Source organism: Lutra lutra, chromosome 11 (genome assembly GCF_902655055.1).
Source record: "Lutra lutra chromosome 11, mLutLut1.2, whole genome shotgun sequence".
NCBI lineage: Eukaryota > Metazoa > Chordata > Mammalia > Carnivora > Mustelidae > Lutra > Lutra lutra.
The window spans coordinates 64,313,934-64,331,106 of NC_062288.1; the positions used below are offsets into that span (position 1 = coordinate 64,313,934).

Below are 17,173 nucleotides of genomic sequence, written 5' to 3' on the forward strand. Positions count from 1 at the left end.
GGGGAATAAAGGATAGTACATAAAGGAGGATAGTACTGTTACCTATTTTATTTCAGCTCTTCATTTTTATCCCCAGTTTCCTCTAAATGAACAACTTTATAGTCTTCAGTCTAAAGCTTTCATTGCCCATAGGCTGAGCTGTTCAAATTCTCTCTGGGATGGTTTATTCCTCTTGAGATGATTTTTCAGAATTTGCAGCACTTAAGAAAAATTATTTTGCTTTAAAAAACTTTGGCATTTTTCAGGCTACTAAGTGGACTTTCTTACCTATAGTTTAAAGCCTTTAGTAAGGCAGAATTTTCTTTCGCTACCTGCTCATCTCAATGGAGAAGGATATCGTCGTATTCTAGACGGATAAAGTACTATGACTGTATTTGTTGAGAATGACACATTGAAGGGTAAGGTTAGGAGATGAAGGAACACAAGAGATTGAAAGATAAGTGGAGAGACAGAGCATGTCATGGAAGAGGGTTTTAAGAGGTATGAAAGGAGTCCAGAGAGTCAGAGGTTAAACATCTGGAGTATTAAAAAAGAAAATACTGGAGTTAGCCATTTGGAGGTCACTGGTGATCTTAGGGAGAGCAATTTTAACAGAAGAATATGAGCACTGGTCCAGTTGCCCCAGAATGAGGAATTCATGGGGAAGAAATGGAAATCACAAAGAAAAGCTATTCTTTGAAGAGGTTTGACTGTGAAGAGTAATAGTAAGGTAAGGCCATAGCTGGAGGGGGAAAGGGTTTATAAGGTAGGAGGAGTCTTTGAGGAAGTAGGATGAAATTTTGATCTGATAAACAAAATATCTTCCATAGTATTTTGCTGAAAAAATTAACTTGGATACATTTTTATTTGAGCAAGTATGCTCTTTGGATTATGATGGGCCAGTTCCTTAAAATTTTATTTCTTATCACATAATTTGTGCTTTATAGTCCTGTTGAATTATTGCCTTCTTTTCACAATGAATTTGTGGTTTATGGGGAAAAGCTTCTTTAATACTTTACAGTAGAAATCAGTACTATCTGATTCTTTTTTCAATCTTTAGCCTTCTCTGACATTTCTTGCTTTTTTACTCTAATTCTTTCTTTCTTCCTTTTCTTTTCCTTTCTTTTCTTCAATTTTCTCTCTTTCTTTCTTTTATTTATGTATCTATGTGTGTGTGTGTATCTATCTATCTATCTGTAATTTTGCTGTGGTAAGAACAATTAACATGACATCTACACTGTTAACAGATTTTTAAATTGAGATACAGTTGACATGAAACTGACATATGTTAGTTTTATGTGTATAATACAATGATTTGATATTTGTATCTCTTAACAGATTTTAAAGTGTACAATACAATATTATTAGCTGTATTCTGCTCTAATTTTTAAAATTAGTTTTCTTGATTATTAGTTTTTGTTTTTCATGGGGATATTTATATTTTGAGCTTAACAGGTAACAGACTATTCAAGATATAAAGAAACATTACCATAAAAAACCAATACCTCCCAATTTCTATATGTGCCACAATTTTGCTTTTCTAGTGGATGTACTTCTTTTCTCTTTCTAACCCTGCCTTTAGTGGAACTGAGGATTTTTAAATTTACTTATTTATTTTCGAGAAAGAGAGAGAACAGGTGAGTGCGCTTATGAATAGAGGGAGTGGCAGAGGGAGAAGGAGAGAATTGCAAGCAGATTCATGCTGAGCATGGAGCCCAACATGGGACTTGATCTCTTAACCCTGAGACCATGATCTGAGCCAAAATCAAGAGTCAGGCATTTAACCAGTTGAGGCACCCAGGCACCCCTTAAAGATTTCATTTTTAAGTAATCTCTATATCCAAAGTGGGGCTCAGAGTCACAACCCTGAGATAAGGAGTTACAGATGTACTGACTGAGCCAGTAGGTGACAAAACTGAGAAATCTTTTGACTGCAGTTGACAGTAGGCTCATGCAAGAATAAGACATTTACCATCACCATTTGGGCCTCTAGCGTGATCAGATTTGGTTTCTCTCTTTTCATCTTTTGCTTCTATTTCCTTGGACAGGCTATTTCCTCTTGGTTTCAAGATGGCTACAGTTGGGGCTTCTGGGTGGCTCAGATGGTTAAGCATCTGCTTTTGGCTTGGGTCGTGATCTCAGGGTCCTGGGATGGAGTCCTGCATGGGGCTCCCTGCTCAGTGGGGAGCCTGCTTCTCCCTCTGCATGCTGCTCCCCCTGCCTGTGCTCTTTCTCGTTTATACTCTCTTTCAAATAAATAAATAAATTAAAAAAAAGATGGCTGCTGCACCACTAAATTATCTTAGATTCCAGTTGCTGTCACTGAAGGAATGAAGTTAAGCTGGAGTTCGAGTAAACTGTGGGAGAGTTAGGGCCAGTTTTCCTATTAACTGCTAAGACCAGGAGTGGAGAGGGGTGGATCTTTGGGGGAATGTAGGCAAACAATGAACTGTGGTGAGTTTGAGGATTTTGGAGTTGATCAAAGAAAAAGTCATGACTATGAGATGTCAATATTCCCAATTGAGCTTTATTTGGGTGGTGGCTTGACAGGATTTCACCAAGGGGAAGTCCCTTACTGCAGGAGATTTTCCAGAGACCATGGCAGGGGACCACCACCTAGAAGGGGAAGTGGGCAAGGAAACTAACTCCCTGGGGAGAGGGTAATCTGAGTGGGGGTATATATGTAGGTGATATTGCTCAGATGCAAGATGGTGAGTCCTGGTCTGGAAGCTTTGGAGGGCAACAGTGACTTCTGTAGCTCTAGGATTTGTCTCATCTATGACTAGTAGATGTTGGGTGCATTTTTGCAGAATATGCAAAGCAGGCATACTATAAATGGCTAAAATTATGCTAATATGGGCTATAATTAAAGCAAATGAAAGTGTAAAAATTTAAGTTTGGCATCTGTGGGCTTTGAGTTCACATTTGTGGTCAGCTTGCTGTGAGGAACTAAACAACTTGGGGCCAAGTTTAACCCATGTATATAACATTTACAGAAGAGGGTGAAATAGGTGCTGGGTAGCCAAAACACTGTAAATGTCCATCTCGCTTTTGACTTCTCTTTCTCTCCTAGAGCCTTCCTGGGGTGCTGCTTTACAATGGCCAGGATAGGCAAGCAGTGGTGTTTTGAGTGTCTCGTGAGGTGTTTATGTGGACTGGAGGAGGCAGGGGATAAGCAGTTGAAGAGTGTGCTGTGCTCTGGGCTGCATGCAGTCTCATTCTGGCTATACTGGGGGAGGGGTGATAATTGCTCCAAATGTTTGTTCATTTATAAATTTGTTGTAATTCAGTTTAATCAAATACTTTGCAAGGCCATTTGACATGTTTTTTTTTTTTATAATTTTTTTAAATTTTTTATAAACATATATTTTTATCCCCAGGGGTACAAGTCTACGAATCGCCAGGTTTACACACTTCACAGCACTCACCATAGCACATACCCTCCCCAATATCCATAACCCCACCCCCCTCTCCCAACCCCCTCCCCCCATCAACCCTCAGTTTGTTTTGTGAGATTAAGAGTCACTTATGGTTTGTCTCCCTCCCAATCCCATCTTGTTTCATTTAGTCTTCTCCTACCCCCTCAACCCCCCATGTTGCATGTTTTTACTTCTGGGTTTAGACTATGTTAAATTTGGTGGCATGTTCCCAATTTTTTATTGATAAATTGAAACTTGAAGTGATGTAGGGCATGATTTTACTTCATCTTTCCTCTTTCAGTACTCTCCACACCAAAATGTGTATGCTTTTGTTATAAAAGTAATCATGTTCACAAGGGAATATTTTAAATGTATCTATGTGTAGAAAAGAGGAAACAAATGATTTAGCACCATCTTCCAAAGATAAGCACTGATAACATATCAGTGTTATGATATAAATAAATATAAACAGACTGTAGCCTAGAATATTCCACCCTGAGTTAACCCAGTGTAATTTTTTATTTCTGGAATTTAGGTATCTTGCCATTAAAATGGCACAGTCATTGAAAACGTGTTCGTTGTGTGAAGTCTGGTGCTACATAATATGGGATGCATGCAAGTAATGGCAATAAATATGTAAAATAGATGTATTTCTTAGCAAAGCTTTTACTTAATATGAATATATTTTGAAGTCAGTTGAAGAATTTGTTAAAAATTGTCTTCAGTTTGCATCAGTTGAAAACATATGGATTTACTAGCAAACAGAAAAAAAAAACCCATATTACTTGGGTTTATCTATAAATTTAAAAAACAGCATGTTATATGATATTCCTAAATATTTGGTGATGGATATATTTTACCTGTCAATTCTTATACTCCTTTTTACCTTTAAAATGGTAAAAAAATCCAAACAGTGATTTTAAACCTGTGTCTATTTTATATTCTGGGAAAACCTTCTTGCGGGCTGTATCCAGTCACAGCTCAGTATGTCTGGTAACAGTGTCTGCAGGTGGATGGGGCATACCCTGCATCAGTACTCTGGACGGATGGGGAGCATGTACAATGGTGCTTCTAACGGTCATCACTGCCTTCTGCTTGTTTTTGCTACTTTGCCTTTTCAGGTTCCCATTTCAGTCTATATATTTGGACTATCAGTTGTAAGTGATTTTTGTTCAATGAAATTTGAGATTTCCCTACATGAAATAGTCTCTGAGGGTCATTTTAGATCTTTTCCTTTTACATTTTGTTCATATTGTGTGGATAATCCACTGATCGTTTGAGACTTAGTAGATGATACTACAACCGTATCTCACTTGATAATAAATTGTTTCTCAATTATTATAATGTATTTCATATACGTGTATATATTGTTAGGGTTTTGTTTGGTTTTCATTTTTAGTTTTGCAGCGTTATATATCACCTTGTCATTGGTGCTTGTTTTATTTAATTAATATTCTTGCTATTCTATGTGATCTCTTTTTTTGAAGGAGAGGGAGGCCTTTCTGTACGCTTAGTGAGGGCAGATACCATGTCTTCTGTTCACTATGTATCTAATGTCGTACACAGTCCTTGGCACATAGTATTTGTTGGTGAATGAACCAAAATTGCCATGTGGTTGCACAGAGCTGATGTTACACACATCAGGCTTTCAGGGTTATTTTTTGGAAACAAATGTTAGCCTAGTGCACTCCTTCTAGCCAGCTTCTGAGTTTTGTTTTCTTCCTTAACAAACACATGTTGACTGAGTACTGCAGTGCATGGATTGTAGTAGTTACCATAATGGTAAAGGTGGAGGTGATTACTTGGGCCTCCGGACTTACCTTTACCTAGTAAAGCAGCATTTATACAAGTCAAGCTTAGCAGTAGAAATAATGAGCTTTTTTATTGATTTAGAGTTTTGTTTCTATACATTATTCATCCTTTTGTTAAATATGTTTTTTGCATAAAATGTGATATTCAGAATTATTGAGTACTTGTGATAATATTCACAAGTTAAAAAGGTTTTAGTTTTCAAAAATTATTTAAATTCTTTGATATTTAGTATAAAAGACATTTCTTCTTCTCATTAACCCTATTATCTCTCTTCTTTCTGTCTGTGAGAACTCATTTTCCTTGAACTCTTCCAGTTCTTTTATTTTACTTTGTTTTTTTTCAACAAATGAAACTTCAGAAAAGTAGAATTTTTATCAAGGAAAGCTTAAAGTTAGAATGCAGGCATAATATGGGCATGGTATGGATTATAAAGGTCTGACAGCACAGTAGTACCACATTTGTGACCGACGTGGAAAGAAAATGCTGTATATAAAAGGTTCAGTATGTTTGGAATATAATTGTCAGTAAAGAAGGTGAACAGATTTTACTAATAATATATATGAGCATGGTGAAATATTTTTTAAATCATAAAATGACTTCTATAGGCTTGTATGGGATTATATTGTCACATAAATAAAAATTCATGCATTCTTTGGAATAAAAAGCCCGCCAAAGAAAACAGTGAACTAAAGAACAAGTAAGTCATGTTTTGCCTCATCTTGAGATCCTCAGATAATCAGATCCTCAGCCTTCAAGTAACTTCTAATTGTCTAAACTGAGGCTTTTTTCTTGTCTGCCAAGGAAATGTGTTAGTGGCCACATGTGGTTGTTGAGAGGCTGTACTTCCCAAAGCTGTCTGAATTCTTTGATAGTCATCCAGAGAGAGAACTGATATGCTCAGCTGGGGTGAATGAATAGCCAGGACATAGTCTTGCTTTTCTGTGTGGGGATATTAGTGCTAATAAAAGATTAATGCTATTTTCCTTATAGGGAATCAACAGATAATGTTTTGATAACCCTTGTCTCACCAGTGAACCATATGGCCTTTATTTTCTAACAGACTTGGTTGAAATGTTAGAGAAAAATGTTAGAAAAGGATCCCTATGGTGTGCTGGCTCCTGTTCCTTGCCTCGGCATTAAAGTGTAGGTGTTTTATAATATTGGAGAACTTCCCTCATTTGTTTTTAAGATCCTTTATGGATCCATAGTGAGAAGTCGGAAGATCAAGGGGATAATAGGATTGATTCTCATCCTGTGCTGGGTTTTCTCATATATATGGTATTCATTTATAAAATCTCTGGTCCAAGACCCATAAAACAATGTTACTTTCAAACAGCGTCTTCCTGTATATTATATTGTATAAAACCTTTAGTTCCTGGGGGAAGGTTATAAAGAGGGTTCCCTGTAGTCTGCAAATTCGTTTTTTACGTGATCATTTAAAGTTGTTACTTTTCCTAAAAGGTGAATTTTGATTCCTTCTATATATGTATATACTGTAGAAATTTGGTGGTTAAATGCCTCTTTGCCTACTGTGGCTAAGAGGGCAAAGGGTAAAAAGAATATTTTAAGTTTCTTGGTGTTGTTTGAAAAAAAAAATAATTTCTTTCATGGTGGCTGAATGCCAAGGCTGGAAAAGTGTTATGGAAATGTCTGTGGTCAGGACTGCGTTTGACGAGAGAAAGGTTAAATATGGTAGTTTTGATAGGATTTGACAGCCATTTTTGATCTATATATATGTTTCATCATGGTTCCTTTCTTAACAGTGGAATAACTGAGCTATTAAATATTTTACTCCGTTGAGAAGGAAAATGATTACCATAAAACTACTTTATTTAAATGACACTGTGACATAAAATGTTCCAACAGTTTAAAATATTCATCTAGAAAACATATTGCCAAGGGAAATGAACAGTCCTCCCCTATCCTCCAGTCTTTCTTGAATTAAGTTGATTCAGTAACCCTTTTCCAATCTACATGGAAGTTCTTGTTTGCAGATTTAAATTCTAAAACACACGGTCGAGCTGTATGTTAATGTTTAATATGAAAAACGAATTTTTGTTGACTACTACCAGGTTAAAATTCTTTTAAGAGTACGTTAGTAGTATTCTCTGTAGAGGATATCTATCTATCTATCTGCACACACACACATATAAGTGTGTGTGTGTGTTTCTATGTATGTATATATATATTATATATGTATATATACATACATATAAACTGTATATATACAGTATATGTACGTACCTTTATATATATACACACACACACAATAACATACACAGTAAGCTTTAAGTATATTATCTTTTTTTTGCCTTTATAAGAGGAAGTTTTATTGTTAATTATTTACCTTAATAGATTCAGAAAGAGGAACAGATTGGCTCAGTCCAATGTGATTGGCAGTTGGCAAAATCCAGTGAAGCAAGTATTCTGATTGCTAAGGATTTAATTTGGGTGCTTTAAATGCTTAGCCTTCTTTAACACTTCAAACATAATCCAAAAGAAATGCACCATCTCCCTCCCTTTCATTATAATACCATGCCTACCTCACTTTAATATAGAAATATCTTCATTAAATATGGTCTTCAGAGGAACAAGTTCCCTGGAGAGTACAGCCATTGAGGACAGTGCACAAAAAGGAAAACTCATAACAAAACTCTGTATGTTAATTTACTAATCTAAGGAAACAAAACCTTCTAATATATTAAAATAAATCCAGTTAGAAAACTAATAGTCTATATAATAGTAGATGTGAATACACTAATAGTCTATTTGAAGAGATCTGGTAACTGAAAATGGCTGGCTGTTTACAAGATCCACAAGCAGGAATGGTGCACCTAGCCCAGCACTGGCCCTCAGAAGCCAAAAGTTTTCTCTCCATTGTAGGCCACATAGAGGAATCCATCTCCATCTTTTCTTCTAAAGCAGTCCCTTAGTTAGACTGGACTGTGAGACTGTTTTACCCACAAATAGGAAAATTGCCTTTTCAGAAGGAAACTGGCTCCTTTTCCTGATGATCCCCATGAACTGAGCCACAGTGATGTCAGATGGAACCAGATACTTCCATTTGTCATTGTCAACAGTCTGAGAGCCTGAGACTTTTCCCACAATCACTAGAACCCGGTTGGGATATTCCACTTGGGTCTTCACAGATTGCACACATCTATATTCCAACAAGTGTTCTTCCTTGAACATCCACTTCATGGTAGTGGTGGGGAAGGGATGTGGCCACCTCTTGGAGCTGGGGAGCTCAGTGCACCCCCACTACCACAACAACAATCTTTTTGATATACTTTTGGGTAGTTTCTAATTTTTTAAAAATGTGAATAAAACTGCTGTGAACATTCTTATATAACTCTTTACGTGGACCGTAAATATTAAAGTGTTATACATATGTAGGATGATTTAAGAATTATATTGCTGAAGTTTTTTAAAAAATTTTTTACTATTATAAAATTTTAAGATACTCAAGAATATCAAGAATAGAGTTCTTCTTCTTTTTTTTTTTGGAATATAATTGCCTTTTTTTTCCCCCTGGAGAACAGCTTTTCTTCAGTCCTTAAGGACTTAACTTACATGGGCTTTGGTGGAGGTCATGGGGCAGTACCCGTGGGTCTAAATCGGGGTGAGGGTATTCGGTCCTTCCGTGCTTCACGAGAGTGATTCCTGATTGCCTTGCTGTGAATGGCACAACTCACTCCATAAAGTAGTTTCACATACAGCTTGGGAAGCACATAGGCATCGAAGACACTCTCTTTGGAAATGTCCCTGACAGCGGTGGCCTCCACTATGTTTCAAATGACGAACTTCTTAATGGCCTTGTCCTTGGACACACAATGGGTGCAGTTGGTGCAGCGAATAGTCTGTACGTGACCGTGGCCCTTTTTGGCACGACCATTATTCCTTCTTTTCTTGGTCATCTTGGCAGCGGGACCCAAGAGAGCAAGAATAGAGTTCTAATATTAGTAGGTATGCTTTACATGGAAGAATGATATTTTATGTACTTACCTCTTCCAACTTCTAAAGATACAAAATTTGTTCCATTAGTATTTCATATAGTACACAATTTATGTCATTTCTGGCTAATTTAGAATATCAGGAATGATTAAGCTTGGTGTATCAGAATGAGGTGCCCCCATATTATATTATTTTGAACTGTATTTCTTTTTTTTTTTTTTTAAAGATTTTATTTATTTGACAGACAGAGATCACAAGTAGGCAGGGAGGCAGACAGAGAGACAGGAAGGGAAGCAGGCTCCCTGCTGAGCAGAGAGGCCCTGGAATCATGACCTGAGCTGAAGGCAGAGGATTAACCCGCTGAGCCACCCAGGCACCCCTTGAACTGTATTTCTGCCCAAGTTAAAAATAAGCAGGGTCTTTATACCAAATTTCCTTACATTGAAATTTATGAATAAGAAAGCACTTCTAGATCTTTGCTAAAATAAGACAGTATTTTTTAATATGGAAACAATAAAGTATTCCTAAATCTAATTTGGAAAGTTATATTCATGATTTTAGGGGACTATGAACATAAAATGTGTGAGTGGAAAATTAAGATTTCATATGGCTTTTTGCAGCTGGTTGATTAAGTCCTATATAGTTCATTGTCTTTTTTTTTTTTTTAAGATTTTATTTATTTATTTGAGAGAGAGAGATCACAAGTAGGCAGAGAGGCAGGCAGAGAGAGAGGAAGGGAAGCAGGCTCCCTGCTGAGCAGAGAGCCCGATGTGGGACTCCATCCCAGGACCCTGAGATCATGACCTGAGCCGAAGGCAGTGGCTTAACCCACTGAGCCACCCAGGCACCCTAGTTCATTGTCTTAAAGATGAAATTTGTACAAGGTTTTGGAAGACAGGGGTTGTATATTAAAAGTTCTTGTTTCGAAGGTAGTACAAAATGGTTTTACCAATCTATCATCTTTCATTTACCAAAGGAAATATGTAAAAAGAAAAGGAAAATGTTCAGTGGGAACAAAACATTGACATGATGAAAAGCTACAAGGAAAGAAAAAAGATTTTAGAAAGACTCCTAAAATGAAACTAGTTTTTTCCCCTCAACAATCTGTCTGAATTCATTTTGCTTTCATTATATATCTAGCCTGGAGGCAAACTATGTTGAGTATTACAACAAAGAGGGTGTTATAAGGAGGGCTTTTAAAAAAATAATAAAGTGTAACATATGTGTAAACCATGCAACTTTGTAACAGGAAACTTTATAATAAGGGAGGACTGTGCTTAGCTTTTCCACAATTTTGGAAGAATGAGTTTTATTAGGTGTTAGACAAAGAAATTATCAACTGACTTTTATGCTGTAAGGTTGAAAGATTTGTTATGACCATTTCTAGACTTTAGCAGTGGTTTTAATGTGGGCCCTACTATATTAGAAACAGTGCCTAGCACTATTAATATGTCTACTGTTGCTAGTTCTCTTAAGGAATATGATGTTTAACTTTTGCCTTTCAATGAAAGATTATTCAAAATCCTGTTATTCTGTGGTTTTCTCAGCAGTATTAGGCTATTCTTGAATTGATCAACACATAATATAATTTGGGAACCCAATCAATGGTTCTTTTATTTTTGAAAGATGGTGACAAATTCTTTTGAAACTTGGGAAATTGGCTCCATCATTCAGCTCTTACTCTTTCTTTGCTTCTTCTGCCCAACTTCCTAAAAACCATATTGTTTTGATGTCAATATGTAGAATAGATTATCTGTTGGGGAATCAGTGTGTGTTAATTATATTGGAATAAATGTAAACTTGGCAAATGATGTGGGTAAATAGGCGTTGTGCCTAATAGATTATTCCTTTAATGAGGACACTAAAATTAGGGACTTCTAACGTGTCAGAACCATATTTCTTGTAAATTTTCCCCAGTTTTGAGATTAACTGGCAAGAGCTATATTTTTCTGTTTTTTTTTTAAAGTCTTAATATGTTATGGTAGAGTTTTAGGATTTATGTAATGCTTATTATAGAATAGTTGAGCTCTTTGTATTTATCACACTGCTATTGAAGTGAGCTTGAAGTGTAGAAATCAGTCTGCTACCTTTTGGTTTTTCAGCAATCTCTCTTTTAAAATATTACATCATACTCATTTTCCTGTCTTCTCTCTCCCACTTAAAAATGATTACACACCATGCACATTTATGTACTGTTTTCTTTGAAGGTGGGGGAATTTATGACACCCCTTAATATCCAGCCCACTGTAGAGATGTTAGAAAATCAGGGATAAAGTTTCTAGGCTTAGGAGAGAGAGGTTAGAAATGTGTTAGCAAGATAGATTATTACATACTTAAAAATAGACTATTTAAACCTTGCAAGATCACAGAAGCAGTCAAAATAACTTTTAACGGTGTGTAGTTCATTTGATAAAAATAAAAAGCCAAGTAGTACAGACAAACTTATGAAGGCATCATTTCCCCCTACCCTGTGCCTTTCCCCCACCTTACGGTTAACTCTTTATCGCTAAATAATGTAATTACACCACTATTTTTGAATTCATCATATTTAATTTTTTTCTGTTGATGTGACATAGTGACAAAGGGTTTTGATTAATGACACATTCTTTCTATTATCCTTCTGGTTATATCGCTATCTCCTTTCCATTGCTGCTCATCTCTGCACCTACACAAAGGATACTCAAACTTCTCTTTCTTTTTTCATCAGCTTTTAACCCCTCGATTCCACATTTTGTTAAACGAGCACATTCATCATTTTATCTTTACCATTATTACTCTCTACCTTAAGTTTCTCAACTTCTGTAAACTCCACCTTTATTCTTACTTTGTCAAGGTTAATAACATTTATATACTGGTCTGTAGTGGTAGCTAAATCTTCTGTGACTTCTCTATAGAGGATTCTAAAAGTTAATACATACTTTGCTTGTGATATGTAAATAATTTTCAATGTAGTATGTACCAGGATCATATTTCCTTCTTTATGATTACAATGTCCTGTGCTACTCAAAGGAAAATGTTTCTAGTAGATTCTTTTTTAAAAAAATCATACATTTCTTTAAAAAAAAATCATGTATTTCTTTACATAGCCTTATAATTTCTCAAGTTTTCTAGGCTTTCAGTTGTACTGTTGAATCTGTTAATTCCCTCTGGTTCCTGGGGTTCTTCCTGTTATCTGGAGGTATGGGATTTTTTTTCTTCCCAATTTTTTACTTTTTGAATTATCACATTTTGTTCTGGAGTAATTTTTATTTCATTCTTTTGTTTTTCTTGGGCTTTTCTTATTTCTGGCCTTCCTAAAGTGTTTTGTCAGGGGTTTTTTTGTTTGTTTGTTTTTGTTTTTGTTTTTGTTTTTTTTGAGGATTAGTTAATAGAAAGATTAAGTACTGTGAAAGTGGTTTGGGGTTTTGATCAGCCAGCCTGTCTTTAACGTGAGCGGTTGGGGAGCAAATTTAAACTAGGGACCTCCAGATGTCAGAATGAGGAGAGGAAGCCTATACATTCCTGGGAACTAGCACCAGTATTAATCACTATAATTCTTCCCAGACAGGCCAATATTTCTTTAAAAAGAACCCTCCCCCAAAAAAGGGGGCACCTGGGTGGCTCAGTGGGGTAAAGCCTCTGCCTTCGGCTCAGGTCATGATCTCAGGGTCTTGGGATCGAGCCCCACATCAGGCTCTCTGCTCAGCAGGGAGCCTGCTTCCCCCGCCTTCTCTGCCTGCCTCTCTGCCTACTTGTGATCTCTGTCTGTCAAATAAATGAGTAAAATCTTTAAAAAAAGAAAAAGAAATTAAGAGGAAAACCCTTCTCTCTCTCATTTTTGTTTTGAGGATGAAGGGTAATAAATACCTGCTTATTGACTACATATGGCAAGTGGGAAGAGGGAGAGGAAAGAGGACAGGTGGTCCTCAGCTATCTACATATGTAATCTTTCTTTCAAAACATTTTTATTGAGATGGTCACTTCCACAATTCACCTATTGAAAGCACACAGTTTAATGATTTTTATTATATCTGTGGAATTGTGCAGCCATGACCACATCAATTTTAGAACATTTTTACCACTCCAAAATAAGCTTCTTAACATTAAAATGGTTCTGAGACTCAGTTTTCAATGTGTGGAGCAAGGATGCTGCTCCAGTAATTCTCCAGACACTTGGTATCTCTAATTCAATTCAATTCTGACACTATCCATTTGGAGATAGCATCCAATCCCACAGGTTAAGGGGTCAGTTCTGCAAGATTACTCTCCACTGCCACCGCACCCAACCATATCTCCATTTCAGATGCCAGTTGTAAGCCCATGTTGTTATCTGTGCTTCTGACCCACCAGCTACAGATTGGAACTTCCCATGACTCCCTCCTTAGACTTCAGACGCCAGTCCCAAGCCTAGGTTGTTATGTGTACTTCTGATGGACCAGCTATAAATCAGAGGTTCCCATGACCTCCTCCTTAGGTTCAATTAATTTGTTAGAGCTGTTCACAGAACTCAGACAACTTACTAGATTGCTGGTTTTTTGTTTGTTTGTTTTTGTTTTTTCGTTAGGGATATGACATTGGAGTAGCCAGACGGAAGAACTGCATGGAGCAATGTATGGGTAAAGGAACTTCCATGTCCTGTTTAGGTGTGCCACTCTCCCCAAATTTTCATGTGTTTACTAACTCAGAAGCTCTCTAAACCCTGTCCTTTTAGGTTTTTATGGAGGCTTCATTACATAGGCATCTGTTGGCTATCTGTTCAACCTCCTGCCCCTCTCCCCTCCCTAGGTTGGGATGGGGGGTAGGATTGAAAGTTCCAACGCTCTAATCATATGGTTGGTTCCCCTGGCAACAGCCCCCATCCTTAGGTGAGGGCCAGAAGTCACCTCATTAACATAACAAAAGACATGTTTATTGCTTCCAATGCTTAGGAAATTGTGAAAACCCTTGGACATTTCACATAAATGGAATCATATAATATGAAGTCTTTTGTGATGGCTTTCTTATACTTAATATAATGCTTTCTATTTTTTTTTTAAGATTGTATTTATTAGAGAGAGAGCAAGTGAAAGCATGAGCAGGGGGGAGCAGCAGAAGGAGAGGGAAAAGCAGATTCCCTACTGAGCAAGGGACCATGGGGCCCAGGACCCTGAGATCATGACCTGAGCCCAAGGCAGACACTTAACCAACTGAGCCACCCAAGTGCCCTTTAGTATAATGTTTTCAAGGTTTATTTGTACTGTAGCATGTGCCAATATTTCATTCCTTTTTAGTGTAGAATAGTATTCTCTTGTATGAATATACCACATTATATTTATCTATTCATCAGTTGATGGACATTTAAACACTTGATCTTAGCCAAAAGGACAAGAAGCCATATTTTTATTTTTATTTTTTTTTTAAATTTATTTATTTGACAGAGATCACAGTAGGCAGAGAGGCAGAAAGAGAGGAAGGAAGCAGGCTCCCTGCTGAGCAGAGAGCCCGATGCAGGGCTCGATCCCAGGACCCTGGAATCATGACCTGAGCCGAAGGGAGAAGCTTTAACCCACTGAGCCACCCAGGCGCCCTAAGAAGCCATATTTGATGGATATTTAGATATTCTACTTTATGGCCATTGTGAATGTTGCTATTATGAACATTCATATACAAGTTTTCATTTCTCTTGGGTGTCTATCTAGGTATATCTAGGAATAGCTGGGTCTTACTTTAACTCTATGCTTAACCTTTTGAGGAACCACCAAATATTTTCCCAAAGTTGTAAACTTATTTTTATCCTGCCAGTGACTCACTAGGGTTCCACCCAAGGATGAAGTTCTCCACATTCCTGTCAATACTTGTTATTACCCATCCCTTTGATGATAGCAACCCTAGTGGGTGTGTGGTGGTATCTCATTGTGGTTATGTGTCCCTGGGGCCAGGGGCCAGGGCTTGTCAATTGGTGGGCTTCTCTTGAAGGCAGTTAGGGGACTACCTAGCTGTTTTCCTGGGGACTCAGATATCTATAGCTGTAGGTAGTCTTTTCTCGAGTTGTTCTTCTTTCTCTGTAGGTTTCTTTAATTTCTTTCTGGGGATCACGAGCCTAGTCCCATGGTTGGGGAAGGGAATTTGAGGATTGACTATCCAGGATACAAACTTTTTCTTCAACCATGTATTTTAAGTTACTTCTCCATTCCCATGCTGTTTTATATCTGTGTCCCTCTAATCTGGAGTCCCTTGTTTTGTTCAGCTTCTCCTGAGATTATGCTTTCTGTTTTCTGTGAAGATCTGTGTATCCGTTACTTACATAGATGTTTAGATAACTCTCTTGTCTTCAGATCCCATCTTACCTCACTTTCTCTGATACTTGGTGCTTTTACTTCCTGAGCCTTTTTAGAATTTTATGAGGTGAATAAATATATTCTTCAGGCATTTAGATTTGACCTTGCTGTGCCCTTTAGTATTGTTTACCTTTTCTGTGTTCACTTCCCATCTTCATAGATTGTGGTTAGACTTACCACAGGTCTTTTGATTTCTTTGAAGGAGTTTATTTCTGTTTATTTTACTCCTTTTTGTTTGGGGTGGTTTTTTTAGAGGAGAAGAGAACATAATAGTCTTTAATTAGCAATCTTGAAATAGAAAATCATACTAACTCTTTTGATATAGTGCCTCAGAGTCACTAGTCAGGTAAAGAAAATGTGAGTGGCTGTCTCTACAGGCTCTTAATTTCTGCCCTGAGTGAAATAATAATAAAGGGGGTCAGAATGCTTGCCAGGTCATGATTACAGAAGCTTGGCTGTAAGTCATAGGCAAAAAGCTTGGTTGTCTGCCCCCACAGTTGAGTGAGTGGTTTCACTTCTGGGACCCAGTGAATGTTCAGACGGTTGAGTAATCCCACCTCAGGCACATGGTTGGCAGCAGGGCAAGTAATATCTGAGTACTTGGCATGATAATTAATGGGGACTATAAAGGGAGTGTAAACATTTGACAGGACTTTGTCTCTTAGTTCTTACAGTTTCATTTTCATTGCTATCAATAGGGTTGGTTTTGCTCAGAGAATGGGGGTATTCTTAATTTTGGCAGATGCAAGGATTACTATCATTCTAATATGGTTTCTCTAGGGAAAGGAGATGAATACTATGTTAGTCTGTGATCTACTGTAAGATCATTTTTTGACCAGTTTATTTTTTATTAATTTGTTTGATTTTTTACTTAAAAAATTGAAGGTGATATACAATGTTACCTTAGTTTCAGGTGTGCAACATAGTGATTCAACAACTCTATAATTATGCAGTGCTCACCACAAGTGTAGCCCCTATCTGTCACCATACTTTGCTATTACAACTGTATTTTCTAAACTGTATCTTTTGTCTCCAGGACTTACTCATTTTATAATTGGAATGAGCCCATCACTAAGGTCAGAGGATGTTAGGTAAGGTCTTGGTTAAGTTCTTAGCTATTTGGTAGGTTGTGGGGATTGAGTTAGTCCTATTTGGATCACATAGAATTTGGAAACAGATGGTAGTTAGCAGAAATCACACATTTGCTGTGCAGAGAAAAGACAAAACTCTAGAATAGTTGTTCTCAAACTTCAGTGTCCACCAGAATCACCTGGAGGGCTTATTGAAACACAGGAATGCTAGGCCCCACTCTCAGAGTTTCTGACTCAGTAGGACTGGGATGAGGCCCAAGAATTTACATTTCTAACAAGTTTCTGCATGATGCTTATACTGCTGGTGTGGGGAACTATACTTTGAGAATGACTGCTTTTGAACAATGGTTCTTAAATTTTACTGTGCAAAGTATTTTCTGGGAAGATGTACTGAAAGTGTTTTGCCTAGGGCCTCATTTCTGGGAATTCTGATTTGAAAAGTTTGGGATGAAGCCTAGGAATCTGCATTTTAAAGTATCCTAGCTAATTCTTTTTTTTTTTTTTTTTTTTAATTCTACTGTATGGATATGTACCACATTTTATCTATCCATTCATCATTTGATGGCCAACCCCAGATAATTCTTATACAGAAACCACAGAAGATCAGCACACCATGCCACAA

At 37.1% G+C, this 17,173-nt stretch overlaps 2 protein-coding genes and 1 pseudogene across 3 annotated transcripts in view; 1 reads left to right on the forward strand and 2 right to left on the reverse strand.

Annotated features, from left to right (window-relative positions):
- Nucleotides 1-17,173, forward strand: part of BBS9 (Bardet-Biedl syndrome 9) — a 458,887-nt gene that overhangs the window by 35,976 nt on the left and 405,738 nt on the right. The window lies entirely within an intron of this gene.
- Nucleotides 8,127-8,411, reverse strand: LOC125080657 (gamma-aminobutyric acid receptor-associated protein-like 2). The gene has a single exon (XM_047694611.1). It carries the CDS (start codon nucleotides 8,409-8,411, stop codon nucleotides 8,127-8,129), a length of 285 nt encoding a protein of 94 aa, XP_047550567.1.
- LOC125080656 (40S ribosomal protein S26-like) lies at nucleotides 8,742-9,127 on the reverse strand (annotated as a pseudogene).